General features: G+C 51.0%; 9 protein-coding genes across 9 annotated transcripts; 5 read left to right on the top strand and 4 right to left on the bottom strand.

The window, feature by feature from the left end:
- Positions 1 to 581: 581 nt before the first annotated feature.
- A1O9_11753 (aquaglyceroporin like protein, other eukaryote) lies at positions 582 to 1,707 on the top strand (the record flags this gene model as incomplete). Its single annotated transcript, XM_013399263.1, has 3 exons — positions 582 to 889; positions 944 to 1,484; positions 1,540 to 1,707. The coding sequence occupies 3 exons, from the start codon at positions 582 to 584 to the stop codon at positions 1,705 to 1,707; spliced, it is 1,017 nt and encodes a 338-aa protein (XP_013254717.1).
- Positions 1,708 to 3,929: 2,222 nt separating this feature from the next.
- Positions 3,930 to 6,098, top strand: A1O9_11754 (glycerol-3-phosphate dehydrogenase; the record flags this gene model as incomplete). The annotated part of the gene is made up of 2 exons (XM_013399264.1): positions 3,930 to 5,181; positions 5,245 to 6,098. 2 exons carry the CDS (start codon positions 3,930 to 3,932, stop codon positions 6,096 to 6,098), a joined length of 2,106 nt encoding a protein of 701 aa, XP_013254718.1.
- An 804-nt stretch (positions 6,099 to 6,902) lies between these two features.
- Positions 6,903 to 9,369, bottom strand: A1O9_11755 (uncharacterized protein; the record flags this gene model as incomplete). Its single annotated transcript, XM_013399265.1, has 3 exons — positions 6,903 to 7,215; positions 7,302 to 9,158; positions 9,215 to 9,369. The coding sequence occupies 3 exons, from the start codon at positions 9,367 to 9,369 to the stop codon at positions 6,903 to 6,905; spliced, it is 2,325 nt and encodes a 774-aa protein (XP_013254719.1).
- A 1,778-nt stretch (positions 9,370 to 11,147) lies between these two features.
- On the top strand, positions 11,148 to 11,816 carry A1O9_11756 (uncharacterized protein; the record flags this gene model as incomplete). Its single annotated transcript, XM_013399266.1, has 1 exon — positions 11,148 to 11,816. One exon carries the CDS (start codon positions 11,148 to 11,150, stop codon positions 11,814 to 11,816), a length of 669 nt encoding a protein of 222 aa, XP_013254720.1.
- Positions 11,817 to 12,323: 507 nt separating this feature from the next.
- On the bottom strand, positions 12,324 to 13,871 carry A1O9_11757 (uncharacterized protein; the record flags this gene model as incomplete). The annotated part of the gene is made up of 1 exon (XM_013399267.1): positions 12,324 to 13,871. The coding sequence occupies one exon, from the start codon at positions 13,869 to 13,871 to the stop codon at positions 12,324 to 12,326; it is 1,548 nt and encodes a 515-aa protein (XP_013254721.1).
- A 392-nt stretch (positions 13,872 to 14,263) lies between these two features.
- Positions 14,264 to 16,822, top strand: A1O9_11758 (uncharacterized protein; the record flags this gene model as incomplete). Its single annotated transcript, XM_013399268.1, has 1 exon — positions 14,264 to 16,822. One exon carries the CDS (start codon positions 14,264 to 14,266, stop codon positions 16,820 to 16,822), a length of 2,559 nt encoding a protein of 852 aa, XP_013254722.1.
- Positions 16,823 to 17,963: 1,141 nt separating this feature from the next.
- A1O9_11759 (uncharacterized protein) lies at positions 17,964 to 20,827 on the bottom strand (the record flags this gene model as incomplete). The annotated part of the gene is made up of 2 exons (XM_013399269.1): positions 17,964 to 18,287; positions 18,341 to 20,827. 2 exons carry the CDS (start codon positions 20,825 to 20,827, stop codon positions 17,964 to 17,966), a joined length of 2,811 nt encoding a protein of 936 aa, XP_013254723.1.
- Positions 20,828 to 21,166: 339 nt separating this feature from the next.
- A1O9_11760 (uncharacterized protein) lies at positions 21,167 to 21,828 on the top strand (the record flags this gene model as incomplete). The annotated part of the gene is made up of 3 exons (XM_013399270.1): positions 21,167 to 21,226; positions 21,296 to 21,441; positions 21,507 to 21,828. The coding sequence occupies 3 exons, from the start codon at positions 21,167 to 21,169 to the stop codon at positions 21,826 to 21,828; spliced, it is 528 nt and encodes a 175-aa protein (XP_013254724.1).
- Positions 21,829 to 21,898: 70 nt separating this feature from the next.
- A1O9_11761 (glutamine amidotransferase) lies at positions 21,899 to 22,796 on the bottom strand (the record flags this gene model as incomplete). The annotated part of the gene is made up of 2 exons (XM_013399271.1): positions 21,899 to 22,466; positions 22,537 to 22,796. The coding sequence occupies 2 exons, from the start codon at positions 22,794 to 22,796 to the stop codon at positions 21,899 to 21,901; spliced, it is 828 nt and encodes a 275-aa protein (XP_013254725.1).
- Positions 22,797 to 23,565: the final 769 nt, after the last annotated feature.

The following is a 23,565-nucleotide window of genomic DNA, read 5'->3' on the forward strand; positions in this document are numbered from 1 at the left end:
AACATGGGGAACAAACCACCTTTCTGGTATCGAGTATCAGGAGCTCTGCATCCACCTCGCGACCATCGCTTCAAGAAAGAATACAAAGTCGTTATCACTATCTAGGTGGTTCCTGAAACGCATACAGTCAGAGCGAGATGCAATTCGGGCTTGCTGCCCGAGCCGTGGGACGGCTGCATACCAGAATATGGGAGGCAAACCTGCTTATTCCCATTCGCCACCTGTTCACCGAAGTGCATAAGTTCCCTCCCGCTTTCAGGAGCCGCCCCTGTGCAGCACCAAACGCGGCTGTACCGGACAAACAATGCAGTTTAGTGATCTAGACTGTAATGCGCTTACCCTCTCGTATCGATCACACAACCATCTGGCCGAGGAAAATGGCCTGCTGCGAGAGGAAGCGGAGCTCTGGAGACATCATCATGATGACTATATATCTCGACGTTTCTCTCCCCGGGGTTCACTTCGTCTCTCTCCATCCCCGCAAACTCGAGGCAATCTCTCCATAACAACCCTTGCCACCTTCTTTTCTTCTCATGTCACTTTCGTCTTCCTCGGTGCCCTCTTTCGAGAAACCTACAACAATGGCCAAATCCGACCACACCGAGCACCTTGCCCTGCCTCACCAAGACGAGAGGAGACGCACTTCGGTCGTTGATACTCCTGCATTTGCTGAGCACGGCCCCTTGGTCGACCACAAGGTCCCCCAGGCCGACGTTGTGCAACAGGAACCAGATTTGGCCTGGAGTCGAATTCGACATTACCTCAGAGAGCCGTTCTCAGAGTTCTTTGGAGTCTTCATTCTCATCTTGTTTGGTGATGGTGTCGTTGCACAGGTAGTTCTGAGCAATGGTGAAAAGGGTGACTACCAATCTATCTCTTGGGGATGGGGGTAAGCATTTATACTACACAAAACATCTTTCCCTTACTAACCGCGCCTCTTCAGTCTTGGTGTTATGCTTGGTGTTTATTGCAGTGGCATTTCCGGAGCCCATCTGAACCCTGCGGTGACACTCGCCAACTGCATCTTCCGCAAATTCCCATGGCGAAAATTCCCTGGCTACATGCTCGCTCAAGTTTTGGGCGCCATGGCTGCCTCGGCGATCGTCTATGCCAACTACAAGTCAGCAATTGATGTGTTCGAAGGTGGGGCGGGTATTCGAACGGTCGGCCTCGAAACTTCCACTGCTGGCATCTTCTGCACCTACCCTGCTCCATTCATGACCAAGACTGGTCAATTCTTCTCCGAATTCATCGCCAGTACCCTCTTGATGTTCCTTATCTACGCTTTGAAGGATGACGGAAACATCGGTGCCGGCCCACTCACCCCTCTATGCCTGTTCTTTGTCATTTTTGGCATCGGTGCTTGTTTTGGTTGGGAAACTGGCTATGCGATCAATCTTGCCCGTGATTTCGGACCAAGATTGGTATCATATATGATCGGCTACGGTCATGAGGTATGGTCTGCAGGAGGTTACTACTTCTGGGTAAGTCGTGATCTATATCTAAATTACATGAGACCTTTACTAAGTGTACCACTAGGTGCCTATGGTATCACCATTCTGTGGCTGCGTTTTTGGCGGATGGCTGTATGACACCTTCCTGTTCACTGGAGAGTCACCAATCAACACACCATATATGGGCCTGCAGCGTCTAGTTCAGCCCAAGCGATCAGTGTGGTCGAACACTTATGCTGACAGCAACGTGTGAACATTGAACTGAATGGTTCGAGGGAAGGCGTTGGCGCGTCGCTGGGAGAGATCCTCTCAAGGATAAATATCGCTACAATGGCACATGGGAAAGATTCCAATACTGCAGCATCCGACAGAAAGGATCGAGTCTGGTATACAATACAGGCGGAAAGATATGGTTACAGTCAATGTTAGGAGCTCTAGGATCCAGCACAGTATATACAGTTTCGTGAATGCACATATGACTCGAGCCATTAATCATTCTTTGTTCTTGGCTTCCAGGGACCATGGTTCTACCGAGCTGCCTCTCTTATATCAGAAAATTGTTCGGAGATGCGCCTGGTTGAAATCGCTCTTCCTTTCTACACTTGCCACAAGAACAGTTAAAAGACCTAAATTTGCCAAGTGTCCAAGATTCATTTAGACGTCTATAGCTTTCTTTTGACAAGGGTGACGGCTGTTAACTGTACGCCACGAAAAGTCATCTACTACGAGATCAACTCTAGAAGTCACGTTTCATGGACTGGGTACTTCGCCAGGGGTCGCGAATATGGACACAGAACCCTTTCCAGGAAGTACTCGATGACTGAGAAAGGTAATATTAGAAGGCACGCCCGCTGACATTCACGATCAGAGATGACTAACGAGCCTTTCGGGACAGACTTGCACTTATCGCCTTGCCATTCACCTGGAGGAACGAAACACTGAGACATCTCCTACACATTTGACAATCAACCATAGTTCCTCCAACGCACGGATTGAATATCGTTGGTTGTCACTCGGCGCAAGAAAGGTCAGGTCACATGCCTCGAAATGCCAGTAATCCTCTTTATAGGGCCTACTTGCATCTGTATGACATGAGCTCATGACTTCCAAACAAAGAGCCCCAAATGAATAAGGTCCTTGCACAAGGAAGTCAAGGTTTTCGACAAGCATTTCAAGCGACTCGGAACAAGGGGAGTATCTAGAAATACTCGCCTCAGTTGCATATGCACTATGAGCTTGCCTCTCCTCAATAATATGAGTGATCCGAGCCCTAAAGACCTGGAGCCATGATCTACAATAGATTCAGGCAGGGGCTGCCCCAGGGGTAAGCGACCGAAGCTGCCGGCGGTGTCCCTACTTTCAGTTGATTCTAAGCGACGGAGCATGCTTGCAGACTGGAGCGCCAGAATAACTCAGATCACCCTTAATGTTGTTCACTGGCATGCCAAGCCCAGATCTTTACGCATGTCGGTGAAAATGCTCGTGCTCTGTGGAGACCAGAGCCCTGATTGACTCGGAGTATGGACCAATATATTCGGGGCCCCAACAGTCGGCTAGTATACTCTCTTCTTGACCTCCGCAATACCTAAGCCGGGGAAGACAGGGCGCGTTTCTAAATTTCCTCGACCCATATTGGACAATTTACAGTATTCAGCTAGCTCTTCGTCGATACCTAGAAGGGATACTGAGTGAATGGACGGCGTATGATCTAACCACCGACGGGGGTCGGCCTGTACTGTCAATACCTCGAATACACGACGATACAGCTTACCATGTACCTGGTATCCACTTCAATGGCGATGCGACGCTGCATGGATACCTCGATATACTTAGGCTTCGAGCTAACGGGCGTCACATACTTCTTCTGGAAGTACCACAATCCACGAGGCCAAGGGAAAAATTACACGAACGGGTCTCCGGCTTTTGAGCGAGACGCATGTCGGTCCCTCTATCCCGACGATGGATAGCAGGACGGCAAATGCAAAAGAACCCTCTCGGTTGCATAACACCGACGTGCACCGTGGTTCTCCGCACTTTCGCTATGCCGGGATGACCTCACAAAGTCCCTGACCTCGGCGGATTATGTCAAGCCCAGGCCATGCACACTCATCGTCACAAACGATCCAGCAATAATATCCGGGGGCTGTGAGCTCTCTGGTTCGCAGGGTGGCTGGCAGCTTTGAGCTCGGTCATGAACTTGTCCCGAGCTCCCCAGAGGCATATTGCTCACTCTTCAATTGATCGTCAGCGGTTCCTCAGCTGGTTGTAGATCAAGCACATTCAAATAAACGTTCTGGTGCTGGACGCTGCTACTTTCGAGCTTCTCTATTCTCTCATCTACTGCATTTAGAGAACAAATCCCTCCCAGATCAGTGCTGCTTCGATCAACACAGGTCTCTAGCATTGACGCCAGAGCCATTTACTTGGTCTTCTCGATTTTCATTATAGTGATTCTTCACATTCCTTAATTCGATCATGGCTTCAAGATTCTCTCCTCGCCGGCTGCTGAAGCCTTTAGCTTATGGTGCCGGGATTGCTGTGGCAGGCGGCTCAGTTATGTATATTACCTACCGCCCACGCAACGTACCAGGAGCAGAATCATTTGCTCCCAAACCTCCCAAACGAGACGAGAATGGCGCTATAATCCCCCCAAAGTTTCCACACATCAAGTCTAGAGCCGATCAAATCTCCGACCTCAAAAAGTCCTCCTCTTCTTCGGGCGAAATTTACGATCTACTGGTGATTGGTGCTGGGGCGACCGGAACCGGCATTGCGCTTGATGCAGCGACCAGAGGCTTGAAAGTCGCAATTGTTGAAAGAGATGACTTCAGCAGCGGGACAAGCAGTAAATCTACAAAGCTGGTCCACGGAGGTGTCAGATACCTCGAAAAAGCAGTATGGAACTTGGACTACAACCAGTACCAGCTGGTGAAAGAAGCGTTGCGCGAGAGGAAGAGCTTTCTATATACTGCGCCTCATTTATCGACATGGCTACCTATTATGCTCCCGCTGCAGAAGTGGTGGCAGGCTCCATACTTCTGGGCCGGCACCAAATTTTACGATTTTCTGGCTGGCTCTGAAGGCATTGAAAGCTCCTATTTCCTTCCGAGGAGTAAGGCTCTCGATGCATTCCCAATGCTGAAGAAGGAGAACCTTATCGGGGCACTCGTTTACTACGATGGCCAGCACAATGATTCTAGGATGAACGTTTCCCTCGCTATGACCGCAACTCTGTACGGGGCTACCACTGTAAATCACCTCGAAGTGACCGGGCTTGAGAAGGATGCAAACGGCAAGCTAACAGGTGCCCGAGTTCGAGATTTGATCTCCCTGAAGGATGGAAACGAGGCAGCTGGCGAGAATTTCACCATCAAAGCAAAAGGCATCATTAACGCAACGGGACCGTTTGCGGATGCTATCCAGCAGATGGATGAACCGGGTCAACGAGAAATCGTCGCGCCAAGCTTAGGTGTCCACGTTGTTCTTCCTGGATACCTCAGTCCCCAGAACATGGGTTTGATTGACCCCTCGACATCCGATGGCAGGGTGATTTTCTTCCTTCCCTGGCAAGGCAATACCATTGCTGGCACCACCGACGCCCCATGCGCAATCTCACAAAATCCGGTAGCGGGCGAGAAGGACATCCAATGGATTCTTGACGAGATTCGCACATACCTGACGCCCGATATTGATGTTCAACGCTCCGACATCCTGGCTGCATGGTCAGGTAAGCTTCATGCATCTTACTCTCTATTTGGCCTTTGACGTGATGACTAATTGAGATTTTTAGGAATTCGACCTCTGATGCGCGATCCGCACTCCAAGAATACCGAGTCGCTTGTACGTAGCCATCTCGTGACCGTATCTGACTCTGGGCTCTTGACTTGCGCGGGCGGAAAATGGACCACATACCGCCAAATGGCCGAGGATGCAGTAGACAAGGCGATCGAGGTCTTCAAGCTACAGCCTAAGCCCATCAGCTATGTGCCCGACATCTCCGGGGTCAACGGGGTTGATCCATCCGTGAGCTTGCTTAACGGAACTTGCCAGACGCACCACATCCGTCTCCTCGGTGCACACGGTTACTCGACGACACTCTTCATCAATCTTATTCAGCACTTTGGCATCGAGATGGATGTGGCAAAACACCTTGCGACTGACTACGGTGACCGCGCTTGGGATGTCGCAGCTCTGGCTTCTCCAGTGGAGGACTCTCCAGTCCCAATCCGCGGGCAACGTCTCTCTCCTCAGTACCCCTTTATTGATGGTGAAGTGCGCTATGCAGTTCGGAGCGAGTATGCGCAGACCGCGGTCGACGTCCTCGCTCGGCGCACTCGCCTCAGCTTCCTAAATGCCCAAGCCACGCTCCACGCTCTTCCCTGCGTGATTGATATCATGGCCGAGGAGCTCAAGTGGAGTCAGGCACGGAAGGAGTCAGAGTGGAAAGACACTGTTGGCTTTTTGGCCAGTATGGGTCTACCAAGCGACCTGTTACAGGTAACACGGGAGGAGGTCCTGCAAGGACTGTCTTCCAATACAAAAAGTCTCGCCGCTTCGACCCATGGTGCGAGCAATGTTGGCCAGCCGCAGCCCCTAAAGCCGAGCATCGAGAGCGTGAGCGAAGCACAATCACCTCTTCCATGATTTATCGACAATCAATATCTCCATGCTCTTGTGGCATGTCCTGTTGCAACATGAAGTTATGTTGGGCTTATGAATCTTCACCCTTAGGCGCTTTTCTGATTTTGGACGCGGTCATTTTCGATGGCCGGGCTTTGATATGCATTGGACGGGGAGCGGACATAAAATTGATACCACGGGATATGTATACGGCGTTGTGAGCTGTGATATTTTTACGGTACCAGGCCCTTTCAGTCGTCTATGAAGTAAAAGCAATATTGGACGGAGTTACGTCCGACATGGCAATATTTTTGTGACCGTAACGTACCTGTCTAACTCGATAGTTAGCTACGAATTCATGATAAATCACTATCTTTGTGCACGGAGTATTTTGAACCGCCACACGGGGCAACAAGTGGAGAGTGGCAGCAGCTAATCCTGGACGACACAGTGAAAATAAGAAGACATTTATCTGGTTTGTAGATTTCCAAAGATCTGGGCTCGCGTCGGCGGCAGCAGTAAATGCGGAGGCTATTCGCCACTCTTTGAACAAAGGGTAACTACGAGTAAGCGAATTTATGGAGATGTCGATCACAATCACGAATAAAATTGAAGCAAACGCAGGCCAAGGAAGCCAATGAGCGCAAGCAGTGGAGATCCCCAGGTCACCCTCAACAATGAAGGGATGAGTTTATTTTTCAGTACTTGTACAGCACAATACCTAACGTATTCTGTGGCCCACAGGGCGTGACATAGGATTGTAGATGAAATCTTCACCCCATTTCATGTGTCCTAGCAACCACCACGATTTCAGACCACTCAAGTCCCCTATTCATAGGGCGGCTTGAAGATGAGCCAGTCTGACTCGGGATTTGGAATGACAAACGCCGGAGCGGCGCCGCGCAAAGACTGTGGTTGCCGCTGGCCTTGCGTCGGCGTCTGGTCGCCTAGTGGAGTGATCCCAGCACCACAGGAAGGATCCAGCGGATTGCTCGTCGAGATGGCATTAAACCGGGGATAGTTAAAGAAATCGAAGACTTCGAGATATTCCAGCTCGCTTTGCGGCGAGGGATGCGTCGTGATGGGCTCGAGCGTGGTGCGTGGTCGTTGGGTTGTCAGGAGATTCAGCTCGCATGCACATCTAGCCAGCATTTGTTAGCGATGTCTTTCTCCTTCCTTGGTCTTGCCTTCCGCGAATGATTGTAGATCAGAGAGATGAGCGCTTACCTTCTCATAGCCGTGAAAGTCCTTCCCCTGCCACTGCTTCCTTCTTGGACAACGTCGGTCAAGATCCTCGCGTAGTCTCTGGCGACTTGCCAGTGTTGGCCCATCTCCTCAAGCGTAGAGATGAAGAAGGAAATCTTCGGATCAATCTCACACTCCATTGTCGCGGCGTGGACGAGCAGTAGCCGCGCAGACACCCAGAGGGAGAACGCGAATGGGTGTCCTAAGAGAGCAAGCATGCCGGTATTCAAGACGTCCTGGGCAATCTCTCGTAGACTCTCGACTGCCCCGAGACAGCGTTGGATGGCATGGTACGAAGGCGTGAAGACATGCGACTTGATGGTCGGGTATGCAGCCGATGAATGAAGTCGAATGACGGAGGTGACAAAGGCGGCATGCAGCATGATCCAGTTCGATATCCGACTACCTGGATCGGAGTGGCACAGCTGGGAGATTTTGCCGTACTCTCCGGGCAGGTTCTGGAGCCATGTGTTCAACTCTCCGTCCAATTCTCGATAGGCTTCGCGCCATCTGAGGATATCAGGGCGCTGGGTGATGTCCAGAGGCTGGTGAAGGAAGCGATGAATCCGACTGAGGATGCCCAAGACTTCGCAGTGGTAAGAGAAACTACCAAGGTTTTCTGGTCTGTTGAGAACCATCTCCGTTTGCGCAAATGTCTCATGTTGTGCAATTGGTCGACGCCATCTCGTCTCAACTGGTTCGTTGCGGGAAAATAGATCATAGCGACAAGGCAAACATCGGTCCATGGCTCTTTCGTCCAGCGTGAAAGCATCAGCTGTGGCAACAGTGGCATAGCGATCGAGCACAAAGGTCATCCAGCACAGGCGACGACGCTCTTCGCTCTCGATCCAGGTTTTAGGTTGTGAAGCTTGCAGCAAGGTCGCCGAAGGATAAGCTGCCGACTCCAAATATGAATTCTTCTCAACATCAAGTCCCAGTTGAACAATATTCCTGGCAATCAAAGCGAGCAAGTTCCATCCTTGCTGCCCATTTGACGTGCCTAGAACGTCCACCGCTAGAATCACCAAAGCCTGCAAAGCCCGCACGTTAGGATGATCGAACGCATAGAGCATTATTTTCTGTCGTGAGATTTCGTGGAATTGAGCCTTGAGCTCTGGAGTTAGCCGCGGATCCTTAGAGAACCGAAGTGTGGTGGCAACAATTGCATGGAGAAGTATGCGGTCAGTTTCCTCAACTGGCGATTGGGATCCGAAGAAAGTATCAAAGGTAGCTTTCCGATCCAATATGGGTGACCAAGGATTGACGTGTTTGAAGAATAAGTCCACTAGGGTGTAAATTAAGTCATACGGTGGTAATTCCGACTCTGGCATTGAGGAGGCAGGCGTCGAACTTGGAATCCAGGTTGCCGATGTAGCCATGTCACTCTGCGACATCAAATCATGGCTTGCATTGTCTACAACTGAGCGTATCGACATTGCATCTTGGGGTCTTGGATACTGCATTCTTTCGTAAGCATTTGGTCCAGGCCACCTCTCGGACACGGGGGTGTCTTGAGAGATGATGCTTCCATTCGTAGGGCGTGGATCAACCTGTGAGGCTATTGAGAAGCGAGTAGGTTGAGATTGCATTCGAATTGAACCTGGACCATTGCTTGGATAGTCTCCATGGTCGGAAATGTGTTCTTCGAGTCTACGGCCCATGGTATGAAGGAGAGCCTCGAGGCGATTGATCTTTTCCTCGAGCTCGCGGCCATAGCCAACTCGAAGGCCAGGCTTTTGCCGTTCCTTGTAGACGCATGTTCGATTGTTACGCGCACACCATCCACAGGCTGGTTCGACGCGGTCGCATTTGACCTTTCTAGACTTGCATAATTCACAACTTGCGGGTGTGATGATTAGATGATCTAGTATACATCAGGTGGCGATGACGCTTACGAAATTTTCAAAGACCTCTTTCTCTTCTTACTGTTTCCCCCCGCATCCAGGCCATCATCCGGGTAGTCGTTTTCGGCATCACTTCCTGAGATAGAGGAATTTCTATCATCGGAGTGATCGGTCGGAGATGCTCGAGTAGTACTGTATGTTGTCATTTAGACCACGTGGACACAGGGCATTGGCGCCTTTGGATTTCGGTGTTCTAGTTAATATGGTGCGACAGATAAGCAGAGGTCGAAGGTGGGGACGAATGCAGTGTTAGTGATATGAGAACTCAGAGTGTGGACTGATGGGATGGAGAAATTAGGGAAATGAAAAGCCCGAACGACCGAGCGGTTGAAGAAGGCCTTAGCCCGATGGACTAGAACCATCGGGTGAACCGACCAGAGAGCTTTTCATTAGACGCCACCAAAGCTGTAGGCACCGAGTAGCCATGGAGGTGGGTGGTCACAATAGTGGCTTGGATAGCAAGGATAGTGGAGGAGAGGAATGTGACTGTGGGGTTCCCCTCCATCCATCCCCGAGCTTCGGGCGACCAATCTGACAGGTCCCCGGCCATCTCCTCCTACTCCGTATGGAGGAGCTGGGTGCACATGTCTGCAATAGCAGTGATGATGGTCTGTCAGGCAAGACACAGGTAGATTGCTTGATCAGGGAGGACAACTGGGTGAGTCTCTGCTGGCAATATTCAAGTGAGCTGGAGAGAAACATCACGTGGGAACGGAGGCTCATCCGCCAGCATCACGTGATGCGGCAGTCTAGCCAAACTGGATTGCCGATATCCCGTGACTTTTCATTTGAGGCAGCATCACATTTATGCCCAAATAGTAGGGTTTGCCTCGCTGCTCTTGTGTTCTGAGGCTTCAAGTCGCTGATATATATGTCGAAGAATGTAAAGTCAGGCACACTACCCATCATCGATGTACTTTGTAGTTTTGGCATCAGTCCTCAAACCGCACGAGCTTCAAGATCAGTAGTCATCCACAGGAAGCTGTCACGAGAACATCCTGAACAGACAACTTGGGAACTTCGGAACGAATCATGATGAGCATCTTAAAATAGACATGGTAGTCTCCATATTTGTGTCATTGGCTGTTCTCACTCTGAAGCAGTATCCAATACCGCAGATCATATACAGCAGACTGAACTTTCCGGCTTAGGTGGGGACAAGGCTGTTTCATCCGAGGGGAGTTCACGGTTCACGTAGTAGGAAGTGGCAGTGACTTTACTCCGTATACGTGAGGCATATCTTGAGGCAGTAACGCAGCACAGAACCCCAAGGCATTGGCGAAAGGTGGGATGATACAATGGTTGGTGGTTGGTGCCCGTTCGTGTCAGCACCGGAAGCGGTACGGATACATCCTCGCCCCTGAGCACCCCAGTATATATCTTGAGCGGCCACGTCCAATCAAGCATGGATCGCAATGACACAGCGGCAAAATCACATTCCACAACATCATCCATGGCACCCAATCAATGGTGGGTTGGCGACTGCTTAGTCGATACCACCAGCAGGAATTCGTCGGACAGTACAGAGTATAAAATATGCCCAGCATAATTGTGTACCACCATCCCAACCATTGAGGCGGAGGCTTTCACGAAGCACCCCTGCCCGGGGTTTGGTGCCCGTTTCAGGCGGTTCGAAACGATGCCCATCTAGGGCATCTCATACCATGAATATGCTCTGCAATGCCCGCATGTGCGTGTTGTGAATGTTTCAAGCATATCTTAGCTGGCCAAATCTCTCTTTTCGGAACCACTGCTGTGTCAGAGGGCTAAGTCAGTGCACTGTTCGTCCTCGCCATGAGCAGCAGACAGTCACCAGCGTACGCAAATAAAGGTCGGGACAAGTCCTGGCGGAAATTGCGCTGGCCTCACCACTCCATCGGAACATACAACCTGTGCAGACTTGCAGGACATGTCTTCAAAAATTATGGCTGGCGAGCAACAGCCGTTTCTACAGTATTCCGATGACTCGTCATCAGTGGATGAACACGAGTCTGGTCGCCATGGTCGCCATGTCAAGACCTCATGGTCTATCTTTCTATCACACTTCCTAGTCTTCCTTCTCACGTCGTCGCTCTGGGTAGCGATCTCTTTTGCTATCGCGCCGGCTTCTACAAATTCAACTGCTGTCAGCACAAAGGATGAACGGCACAACGTGACCTCGAATGCCTGGGCCTTGGATTGTGGTGACTCGGTGGAGGAAGCGAGAGAGCTCGGTTGCGCATACGATGTACTGTTGAACCACTGGGTCCCGGCGCCATGTGTGGATGATGAATTTGTGAAAGAGTATCAAGACGATGGAAGCTGGGCCGCGTACTACGATGAAGGCTTGACGCACCAAATTATGACCATCGACGAAATGTCCGAGCAGGACATCTACTACACCTCTGTCCGAGACCATATCAACCACTGCGCCGTGGTCTGGAAGAAACAATTCTACATGCTTTTCGAAGAGAGGCAGGCCTTTGACAGTGTGATTGTCATGCCATACCATACCGACCATTGTGCCCAGTATCTGACCGAGGTGTCAGATCGCGACTGGAATTCGTCGACGAGAGTCGAGGTTGGCTTTGCGGGTTGTTGGATCAGAGAATGAAGCAAGGGGCCCTCGCGTGCTGATGCATACATCAGGCAGCCCTTGTGTGATTGTCCAATGGTCAACTGGCAGGCCTCGATATTGGCAAGGTCAGTGACCACGGAATCTGTGCTCCTGCTACCCTATGTCCGATGGCATTAGAGCTTCCTGCTTGTACTATTAATTCTTCCATAGGCCTGATGTGCAAGGATGACGATGACGATGACGATAACGAACAGTTCACTCTTTGAGTATGGAATCAATTATTTTCTCTGATTGTCTGGCTTTGTACACACGAGCGTGCAAATTGCCTCAGCCAGTCAACAGGACCATGTCAATCGAGGGTTGACTAGTAATATACACACTTAAAAGCAGGTATCATCATCACGAACTCATGTCGCAGTCCGGCACCCACGAGGTTGCTTGTAATCATTCAACGCCTGAAGTGCCTTTGTCGTTAAAGCAAAGTGACACGCTTCCACCCTGGCATCCCATTTTGGTAGTCTTGGAACAGACCCTGTCGCATATTCATAATCCCGAGTCCTCTGCATCTTCTACCTTGGCCTTTTTCCCTGTCTCAAGATCCTCGACCTCATCCACAAAGTTAACCTTCCGTTTGCTGGGTTTCGTCGCAGTGCGGCTAGAACCTTCTGCCAGAACAGGTGCTGCTGCCGGCGTCGATGCTGAAGATCCAAACCCGCTGTCTCCACCACTGGCTTGTGTAGCCTTGGGCTTCTTTCGCTTCACCAGTCCGCTCAAGTCATTCGCCTTTTCTGAAACTTGAGCCAATTTCTCTTTCTTTTGCTCTTCCGTTGCGCCACTGCCAAGGATACTACCCAAGACACCGGAGATCTGCTCTTTGAACATTTGTTCCTCCGTCTCAGCCTTAACATTGACTGGTGGCTTCCGAAGTTCAGCCAATCGAACGTCCATTTCACCAATCATCTCTTGTACGTCTTCAACTTGAGCCATCGCCTTGTCCTTTTGTGGGCCTGGTTCTAGAGTCTCCAATGCTTTTATTTCCTTCGATACTCGCAGCTTGCAGCAATCGATCGCTTTTTCTTGCTGTGCCACAGCTTCATTTCGAATGTCCCAGTCAATAGATATCTCGCCAACGGGATTTCCATCTTGGTCACGTTGTTGTGACTGAGAGCTGAACTCGAGTCCAAGGCTTAGTTTGTAATGGCATTCTGCCAGAATACTCGACTCCGGCGGTTCAAGTTCCTCTCTCAGTGCCAGACACGCTTTCAGATCAACAACAGCGGCAGCGTATTTCTCCCCTTCCAGGCTAACCTCAGCTTGTAGGTCATAGATATCAGCGACTCGGCCTTTGAGTTCCTTGACTTCAGGTGTCAGATCGATGGAGGCAACGTATTTGCCCTTGTCGGACTCCTCCAATGCCGACTCCTCGGCCTGGTCCAATTTCTTCAAGTAGAGAACACGCGCAAGGTCAAGGAGTTCGTAGGCTGTAGCAAAGTCGTCGTCGTCCTCCTCTTCCTCCTCGGCCCCTGGATCCTTGTCTGCATCACTATCATCTGATTCATCCCAGCCAGCATCGTCACCAGAGATTTGGAAGTATGGTTTGTCGGATGGTTCTTCTGTATTATCACCGGCCTTCACATCCAACTCCGGTACCACGTCGCCGACGTTTGGCAATGTGTCTGCAGGTTGGTAAACACCAGTTTTGGAGCTTTGACCAATTGTAGATGATTCAATGTGCGTTGCCCCGTTTGCACTTCGCTTTTTCGCTGCCTTCTTTTCCTTGCCTGATGATAGTTGAGCCGACGCTGCGGTGCCACCTAGTACCGAGCTTGTCTGTTGCGCGAGGAAATATAAGCACTTTCCGTAGGAATAGAGTAGGTCTGCATTCTCTGGTGCCATTTCTCCGTTAAGTTCGGTTTGAAGTTCGGCAGCTTGTGAGAAGAGTTCAGCGGCTTCCGAGTAGTGCTTGACGGCATATTTGGCAGTTGCTTTGGCTATCAGGTCTGCTAATCGATCTCGAGTAGACATCTCGGCTGGAGGTTCCGAGGTTGCTGCAAGCTGTTCGGCCTGTTTGGTCTTGTTGTCGGTAGACATGGTGTTGGGCTGCAGAGGTAAGGAACAATTAGAAGTCGCGCAGGTCTGCGCAGTGATTAAAGGAAGTAGACGCGACACTAAAGCCACGTGCAAGTGAACGTGTAGAATGGGTGAGGGTGTGAGAGAGTCAGAGGAACAAACTCATCATGCACCTGCATCTTTTCTGAAATCCGCGTCACTTGACGGCAAAATCTCGGCAGACCGTCATACGCGTTTGGACGCGTTGAGTGTTTCCTCGACTATTCCAACACCCACGATTCTCCAGTCAAGTCAAATCGTGAGCATTGCTGCCTGAGGGCTCCTACAGATTTCAATCAATTCAGACGTGTCTTGGAAATCGAGAAGGATAATTTCCACAACAGACTTGGACGACGGGCATTACCATTGCCGTCATGGGTGATTCAATGGCGACTCCCAGACACAATTTCACCACTGGCTCACACTTACAACCCAAGGATCAACTGTTATCATCGTCGCCTGGCTTTGGTACACCAGCTTACCCCATAGTGGAGCGACAAAAAGCTGTGCCCAGACAACCGTTTGCGCAAACTTCAACTGCTAGCAATGTCCACACAGTGCTTCCAATAATACTGCCACCACAGACTCTGCGGCCAGTGGCATTCCGGACATTAACAAAGAAACACAGCCTGACACTAACATCCTCTGGACTAGGAGTGCTATCAACCTTTGTTGGCAAATTCTGTGGAAGTGGCTGGCGAGAAGATGGACTGGCTGAGCGCTTGCTTGATGAAATTGCCAAGTCATGGAAGCGCAATGGAGGAGGTTTGATCGTCGAGGATGGGCCCGACAAGAAACTGTCCAACATATTGAAAACACTCGAGCCTTGCATGTCTGGAGGCAGAGTGGACACGGGGAAACTATCACGCCAAAACAGTTCGATGGGCTCCTTATCCCGCTCCAGCTCTCTCGGAGGCCGTCCAGAAGTCAGCAAGGACGACAGTCAGACAAGTCTTGGGCTATCAACATTGGATGTAGACGACAATGGAGAATTGGGAGGAGAGCCTGAGAGCAGCCAGGCAGACCCGCGGCAGTACCTGAAGATAGTATCAGCATTCAGCCAGCCCCGATTTGCCTATTCAACAACCAAGAAGGCGCTGGAACTACTATCTGGACCAGCCTCGTTACTGCCACCAATACAACACAAGATATCTATGTTCAGAAACCGCTACCACCTCGTGCACCAACGGCTGCTAAGGAACGATTCGTTTCAAACACCAGCATTCTCCACGGGAAACCATTCTCGTTCACTTGGACGCTCCGGAAGCAGCGCGGTGACTATGCAACAAGCATATAAGATAACACCAATCTCGAACCTTCTCGGCCGCTCTGGCTCTTCTCGCCTCTTACTCGGAATGCTCGTCCACTCAGCAGCAGGTGACCTCGTCCTGACAGATCTAAGCGGCAGTGTCGTTTTAGATTTAAGTAATACACGAGCCATCCCCGAAGACGGAGCATGGTTCTGCCCGGGTATGATTGTGCTCGTCGAGGGAACCTATGAAGAGGACGGCACAAACAACTCCAACCTCGGCGTCGCCGCAGGGGTTGGCGGTCAGATCAAGGGCCAGTTTGTTGCAGAAACGATGACAGGTCCTCCGGCGGAAAGGCGCAATGTCACCGTGGGTATCTCACAGGGCCCCGACCCCGACAGCGACCCCAACAACAATGCGCATACAAGCGTTGGCTCCGGCTTTGGCTGGATCGATTTCTTGGGCGTTGGCAGTGAGAAAGCAAGTGGATCACAGATGAGACGAGTGCAAAGGCGAGTATTCGGCCCTCAGCCCCAGTCACAAATAGCCACAGCACCCCCCACGAGCGATGGCATAGCATCGCCTCACCAAGAAGACGACCCGCATCCTGGCCGCACAAAGATGGCCATCCTAGGTGAATGCAACTTGGACAGCCCGCGTACGTTGGAGGCTATCCGGGCTATCATCGCATCGTACGCTAACGCCAGCGCCGACCAAGCCGACTATCCACTATCAATCGTGATGATGGGCAATTTTGTTTCAGCAGCGAGCATGGCGGGCTCGACCAAGGGCGGCGGAAGCGTCGAGTACAAAGAGCACTTCGACGCACTGGCATCCATCTTTTCGGAATTTCCCAGCCTCATATCTACCACGACATTCGTCTTCGTGCCGGGCGACAACGATCCTTGGGCCAGTTCCTTCTCAGCAGGCGGTGCATGTGTGATCCCACGGCAGGGGGTGCCGGACCTCTTCACGAGCAGGATTCGACGGGCGTTTGTAACTGCCAACACAGAAACAGCAAGGAAAGCCAAGAGCGACCCCGTACCAGGGGAAGCGGTATGGGCCAGTAACCCTGCGAGAATAAGCCTTTTCGGCCCCTTGGAAGAGATAGTCTTGTTCCGAGATGATATCACGAGTCGGTTTAGAAGAAACGCGGTTACGTTTTCGACGCCGGAGGGAGAAGACGTAGAAGATCCTACGGCTCCCAGTCAACGACCAGAGCCCATAGATCTAGAGGACCCAATTGGCGCGGAACGGAATGCCACAGCGTTAGACAGCATGGTGCACGAAGCCACATCTCACGTCCCATCCACCAACAACCGAGCCCAAACGGCCAAGCGGAGAGGGCCAGCAAGCAGCAGAGCGGGCCAAGGCGCCGCCTCGCTGCCCTCAGCGCGCAAGCTGATCAAAACAGTGCTCGACCAATCGCACCTCTCGCCATTCGCGTACTCGATCCGACCGGTGTTCTGGGACCACGCTGGCGCACTGTCGCTGTACCCGCTGCCAACGGCGCTGGTGCTGGCGGATGCCGAGACGCCGCAATTCGCAATCACGTACGAGGGCTGCCACGTGATGAACCCCGGGCGCGTGGTAGATGAGCTCGGCGCGCGTAGGGGCCATGCCCGGTGGATCGAGTTCGATGTCAAGGCTGGGAGGGGTGAGACCAGGGAGGTCCGGTTCTGATAAAGGCAGGAGTTGTGCGTCATGAGCTGTGAGATATGAGATGCCTTGTTTTTGTATGATGGTTTGGGTGTCGGGAGGCAAATGCGCGTTGCCTGTGACAAGTGGTGGCTGCGAAGTGGGTGATGGTCGACGGCAAGGCAGTCTCACGGGAGGGCGGGAATCAGAAACAAGAGTGGACTGCGTATGAGCGGAACGAGACAACGTTGCACGGGTTGTATTGTCTTGAAGACCGATTATACATACACTAAGTACATAATGAGGCTGGGTGATGATGATGATGATGCACCACCACAATAGGATAAACAACGAAGGAATGTATGTCATGCTCCGAGGCTAGGATAGATAAAGGTTTTGAGATCGTATGTGTACCATCCGACCTGAGCGATTGCCTCCCCTAGATGTTCGCTAGCAGGCATGGAGCTCATGCACTCCTCCTTCTCCTATTCGACTGAGTTCGGAGAACAAGTTGAACAATAAAACCTCCCGCCAAGACTCAGCCTCGTCGACAAGGCTCCCTCCAAATTCCAACCTCAGATTCTCAAGTCCCATAAGTCACGTTCCCATCTTTTTGATCTAAGAACTTCACCCACTGAAATGCTGGTGTAAGTGATCTTTTTTTTCTACTTTTTATGAAACGAACAGCTAGGGTTCGAGTCCACCTCAGAGCAGTCCATATCGTACCTTCGTATGGAGAACGACCGAGTTAGTTTAAAGCCTCTAGGGAGATGAACACGGCCTTCTCTACTACTAGGTCGTGTAGGCGTGCTTGAGCTACGATGCTACATAGCAACGATACCAGATAGGGTTCGAGGAAAAGAACATAGTGAACAAGTGAGCAGGCTTGAAACGGGACGCGTTCTCTCCCCACATCAAGAAGGTCAAAGGTCTTGCATTGGACTGGTACTAGACAGCTTTCATACCGCTGTCAATGAGGAAGAAATCAGCCGGAGATCACCTTATGCAGGTATTCAACTCGACATGATTTTCCTTGCCTCGTCTTGACCTCATGCTGGCCATCATAAACTAACACGGCAAACGTGCTATCTCGCTCTCCCTTACACAGTCATCACCATATGCAAGTCTCCCTTCTGTTATTTCGTGCCTTGCACGGTGCACGATGCAAAGTTTTGGGAAAGCGCTTCTAGTACTCAACCTTCAACCTATCGAGTCTATGCACGACAGCATCGATAACAGCACCCTCTCGTTCCACCATTGTCATGACATCAGCAATGCGCTCCTTCTGGAGCCGGCTGGAAACGCCCAACAAGGCACTGCCGCTTCCGCTGCCAATACTACTGACAGCTGTGCCAATAGAGGCACGCGATCGTGATAAAGAGGTAGATGTCGACAGAGACGATGTACTCTGGTCAATATTAGGAGGTTGCTGCTGCTGCTGCTGCTGATCTCGTAATTGCTTCTCAACCCTTCGAGACTCGTCGAGAAGTGAAGCTGATAGCTTTTTGACCTGTCGGAAGGAATCAGCACCAATACGATTGTTGGAATCAAAACAAGACTTACCGTATCAAATCTGGTGTCCAACTGTGCCTTGTCGGTGTTGAGTGTTTCCTGCTCTTTGCCAGAGCCAAGTCCGACTGCCAATCCCAACACATCAATTTCATCAATCCATGCAGATTCTTTACTACTCAACTCTCGGTTCTTACCACCAAGTCTACCCACTGTTCTCCTCATTGCTTCGTACCTTGCGACAAGTTTTGCTTGCTTTTCTTTTGCCTCAGTGATTCGGTCCTGGTGGCTTTTCGCTGCCCTTGCTTGACCATTCTCGTCCTCCTCGCCACCCGGCTGAATGTGTTGAAGTCGCTGGGCTAATTCTGTCATCTGCTTTACTTGGTCACCAAGTTCTTCTCTCAATCTTTCGCAACGACGGAATAGCTCTGCTGCGGCTTTCTCCATTTCCGAAGTTTGAACACTGACTGTCCGGTGGGCCGCAGTCATTATTTCAAGCATGGCGGGTGACAAACGCATTGGCTTCTCTACCAAGGCTCTCTTAAGGGTCGGGGGAAGACGTTGACGCAGGTATTCCAACGGTTGAAGGTGATTGGCATAGAAGACGCCTGCTGGGGCGTAGGGTGATCTAGAGGGCAAAGCATCGATATCGTCGTTTGCACGTTGTTCTGTGGATTGGCCGTTGGGACGACTAGAAGACATTGCAGTAAGTTCCGGAGATGATGGCCCAATGGTAGAGGCACGCAGATGTGCTTGATCGAATGACACAGCATAAGGTGTATTTGGAGTTGATGTCAAGAGGAGATAACCTAATCCAGTATCATCGATAACGGCTGGAGCAGAAAGAAACCCAGAGGGCTGGTCGGAGGTCTCCAATATCTTGTTGGTGATGCAGACCTCACTCGAAGCAGTTGTCTCTAGGCGAGTCTTCAACCCCGGATCGTCTATTTCGGTTTCAGTGAGTTCAGCGGCCAGTCGGGTGACCCAGTCGTTGAGTGAAAGTGAGCATATTTTGTTGGCTGAAGTCAAGAATATGGAGTAATTGTGAACAACGTCGACAGTGAAGGTTGGCCAGTTGCCCACATGGTCATCAGAAGAAATGTCCAAGGCAAAAGTGTCGATCAGCGTCAGCTCCTTTGCATCAGATGAAGGCAGTCCGAAGGCGCTTCTACCTTTCTTGGGGAGCCACTGTCCGGAAACGCCGTCGAGGTCAATAGCAAACCACATCTCATTTTCAAGAGTCGCCACGCATATTGTCGCAAATGGTACTGTGCTAGATGCAGTGTAGGAATCATCCTCATACTCATCAGACAGGATATCTTGCTCATCAATTTTGGCAGGAAACACAAAGATATCTGAGATCTCGATATCTGAATCGTCATCTTGAGGCTGTACGGCGAACGGACCTTGCAGGCGGGGGATAGCACTCGGGTTTTGCGGCCTCAAGCACACTTCATACTGTTCAAGGCCGTCAGCAGAATCGACAAGTTGAAGGTCTTCTCTATCTAATTCCGATGCCCATTCATATTGCTGGTCGGCTGCTCTTCGTTCATCTTGATCGGTGACATCTGCTGGAATGGAGGCAACTCGCGATACTGCAGCTGTTGAGAGAGCTGGGATGGTGGTGTCGGATGGTCTCCACTTGGATGGCAGTAAGGGACATAAAGCATAGATATCGCTGTTCCGCATCGAGATCCAAAGCGTCATTGCCGCCCAGGGATCTTCGTCACTCCTGCCTCGGCCCCCAAAACAGGCAGAAGAGACCTCCATATCAAAATCGTCGACAGAAAAGCCGCGAGTTTTGCCAAATCCCGCGGGCTCGAAGTCCTGATCGCAAGAGACACCATCTGCTAGTTTTCGTAGGTCAATTGCAAGAGCAGGGCGTTCGAAGGCCCATTTATTGGAGCGATCAATCTCCCATACCCGCACAGCAGCCTCGGAAGTTACAGTGACAATGCAGTCGGTCGATGTAGTCGATGAAGCTAATGGGTGCCATAGAACGGAAGCCAGTGGAGACTCTGGGATAACATGGATTGTAGGGCCTAGCTGGTAGGTCTTCAATTTCAGGGGAGAAGGCTCATACTCCGATAACCTAGACGAAGGTGGCAGAACTGCAACATGTACGGTATGTTCAGTACAGATTGCCAGGAAGACTCCTGAAGGGGATATGGCAATTTGGCGGATTTGATAGTAGATAGAGGCGTCAAGCGTGCGGTATGCATGATTTTCAAGATCGGAATCGGCAGCACGAGATTTGCCAGAGCGACTATTGCCAGACTGAAATCCTTCTTCCCACTGGTCTCGAACCGAAGCCAGATCAGCCCAGCGGATTTTATTGCCAACGACAGTAAATATCTCTGTTCCTCTACTTGCAATCAGTCTTCGAGGGCCTTGGTAGCCGTTCGAGGAAGGAGGAGCAGTCACGTATGAGGATCGTTTGGAGGGAGAAGAGGGCGATTGAGGTGCTGGATCTGAGAAGATTCTTGCGCCCGGGGAAGGTCTGGACAGCCATGGAGGCGTGTAACCAATGACTTTAGGCATCTTGACAAGGACAAGAGGATGGATTAATTAAAGGCTCATGGGATCATGATAGCGATTATATGCAAGTAAATGCGCAAAGCTGGTGAGGCGCTCTGTTGATTGAAAGGTGGGTGGTTGGTGTAAAGATGCAGTCAACCGACGAAATTCCTTTGGCGCGTTTTAGACAAGGGAACGCGGCTGCCATTTGAGCCTTGACCAACTCAACTGTGCCTTCCCTTTCACCATCCAACAACCTCAACCAACCTCATCCTTTATCGCGCGCAAAACACCACCACTACCATCACAACCACCACTATTATCACAATCGCGACTATCAACAACAGCGCATTCATCCTCACAATGCTAGATATTACCACAGTCGACAGGCTTGACAGGCCCAGCTCCTACTTCTCCACTCGGGTGGGTGTCTCACTAACCACCATTCCGACTCTAGGCTGACTGTTAGAATCGCAGAAGAAGCATCGCAAGGGAAACAACGGAAGGTATACCAATGATGACAGAGATGACAACCCACCAAAAGAGGAGGAAGATCCGTTGAAGGATGCCACAACTCTGTATGTCGGCAACCTGTCATTCTATACCACCGAAGAGCAGATCCATGAGCTATTCTCCAAGTATGATGTCCCGACGGTCTCTCCTACGCATCCTACTCCTGGCCATTTACTGATCTATTACATAGATGCGGCGAGATCAAACGACTGGTCATGGGGTTGGACCGCTTTCAAAAGACGCCGTGTGGCTTCTGCTTCGTTGAATACTATACACACCAAGAAGCGCTCGACTGTATGAAATACATTGGTGGTACGAAGCTTGACGAGCGAGTCATCCGAACCGATCTTGACTCAGGTTTCATCGAGGGACGCCAGTATGGGCGGGGCAAGTCCGGAGGGCAAGTCAGAGATGAATACCGAGACGAGTTTGATCCTGGGCGAGGCGGCTATGGTCGCGCAATTGACGCCGAGAGACGCAAAGAAGAAGAGGAATACGGATCTGGCCGATAAATCAATTGCTGGTCTACACCACACCTATTTGGAACGCCCAACACCATTCTATCCAGAGTTACAGAATCCATTAAGCTCTTGCCGTCGCATTGAGCACTTGTTGCAGCCACCAAACATGTATCCTAGTATCCGAAGTCAGCTCAGGATGGAAGCTGGTTCCAAAGACGTTGCCTTGTCTCACGGCAATAATATCGCCAGTCTCGTTGTCAGCATGCACGTCTACTCCTCGTGCTGCAGCATTCTTCAGTCGGCCGGGCAATTTACCCATAACCTCAACATCAGCACTCATTGCTGAACGAGCTCGGTCATCCTTGGCCGCTTTGGATGGTGCGACCACGGTGTCGGCCAACCTTTGCTCTCCTTCCTGAACCCCTTGAACATTTGGAAGGATCTTTTCCACCACGGGAGCTCGGATGAATATGCCATGGAATGGCTCATCGGAAACAAACGGGCCCCCTTTTAAAAATGGCAGGTCAAGGTTGGCCTGGAAACTCTCGACCTGTCTGCCGAAATGGTTACGGTTTACTCGAACGTCCAGGCCGCCGATCAACTCCTGACCACCTTTCTTGGTGGCGTTAGCAGCCTCCGCCAGCAGAATCAAGCCGGCACACGTTCCCCAGGTCGGTTTCCGACTGACTCTGCAGGTGGGTGGTCAGTTATTGGATGGATAGGCGAAGCGTGACGCGTGGAGTGGAAATGGAGGCATACTTGACAAAGTCTCGGAGGGGTTCCAGCAGACCTGACTGTGCGGCCACAAATGAGATAGTGGTGCTCTCACCACCGGGGATGATCAAAGCATCACACCGTGCCAATTGATTGACATTGCGAACCTCTGTGAAGATGAACGTGTCGGTCGGTCGTGATTGTGACTGTGCGTGTGCCTGTAGTTGAGTTGCTGCCTTCCTCAGTAACACCAGGTGTTCGAGGAAGGCGCCCTGAAGGGCAAGAACGCCCACCGCCACCGTCATTGACCCAACATCCAACATTCGCTAGGTAGGCACGGTTGTAATGTCTTCTATGCAATGTATCCCTATATTGCTGGTGGTCGAGCGACGCTGAGGACTGAGTCACGAGTCACGAGTCACGACCTCTTCTCCGGCTTTCGAGTTATCGTGAAATATCGATTCTTCGGGTAATTTCGACATGCAGTAGCCAGTGGCGGGCAGGATTATTCTGCCACCGCCTTTGATCATCGCCTCGAGTCACGCCCGACGCCCTGCCACATTCGTGACTCGTGACTATGGAGGCCTTCCCGTCGCAGTACTTGGCACTCCGGACTATTGATCGGCCGGTCTCGTCCGATTATGTCATACTTTATAAATCACCTGATCTCTGAGTCGCCCACTTCGCCTCATGGGCCTTGTACTCCGGACTACTCGTACATGCAGTGGGGAGTACTCCGTACCTGTAACGCACTCCGTACCTGTGGAACGCGAACATCAGACGTGGACCAGGTTGGACATGGATGGACATAGACCTGGTCTTTGGGTCCGTTCTTTTTCAGTTGTGCTAAATTAAGAAATTAAGACCAATCCATTGGCCTTTCGAACCGTTGCATCCCACTCCTCCTCTACTTGGTAGCTTAATAGTCACTGCTTGCCCTGATACTTTATATTATCCTTACCCTGGCCGTACACTACTAGATAGTAGCTTATCTTCAAAGCGGAGCATCTTCGAAAAAGCCTCAATTCCTTCCAACGGCTGATTCTCTGCAAAAGGACGACTGCACGACGTGAC

The sequence above is a fragment of the Exophiala aquamarina genome (genome assembly GCF_000709125.1).
Source record: "Exophiala aquamarina CBS 119918 chromosome Unknown aczIA-supercont1.19, whole genome shotgun sequence".
NCBI classification, from domain to species: domain Eukaryota; kingdom Fungi; phylum Ascomycota; class Eurotiomycetes; order Chaetothyriales; family Herpotrichiellaceae; genus Exophiala; species Exophiala aquamarina.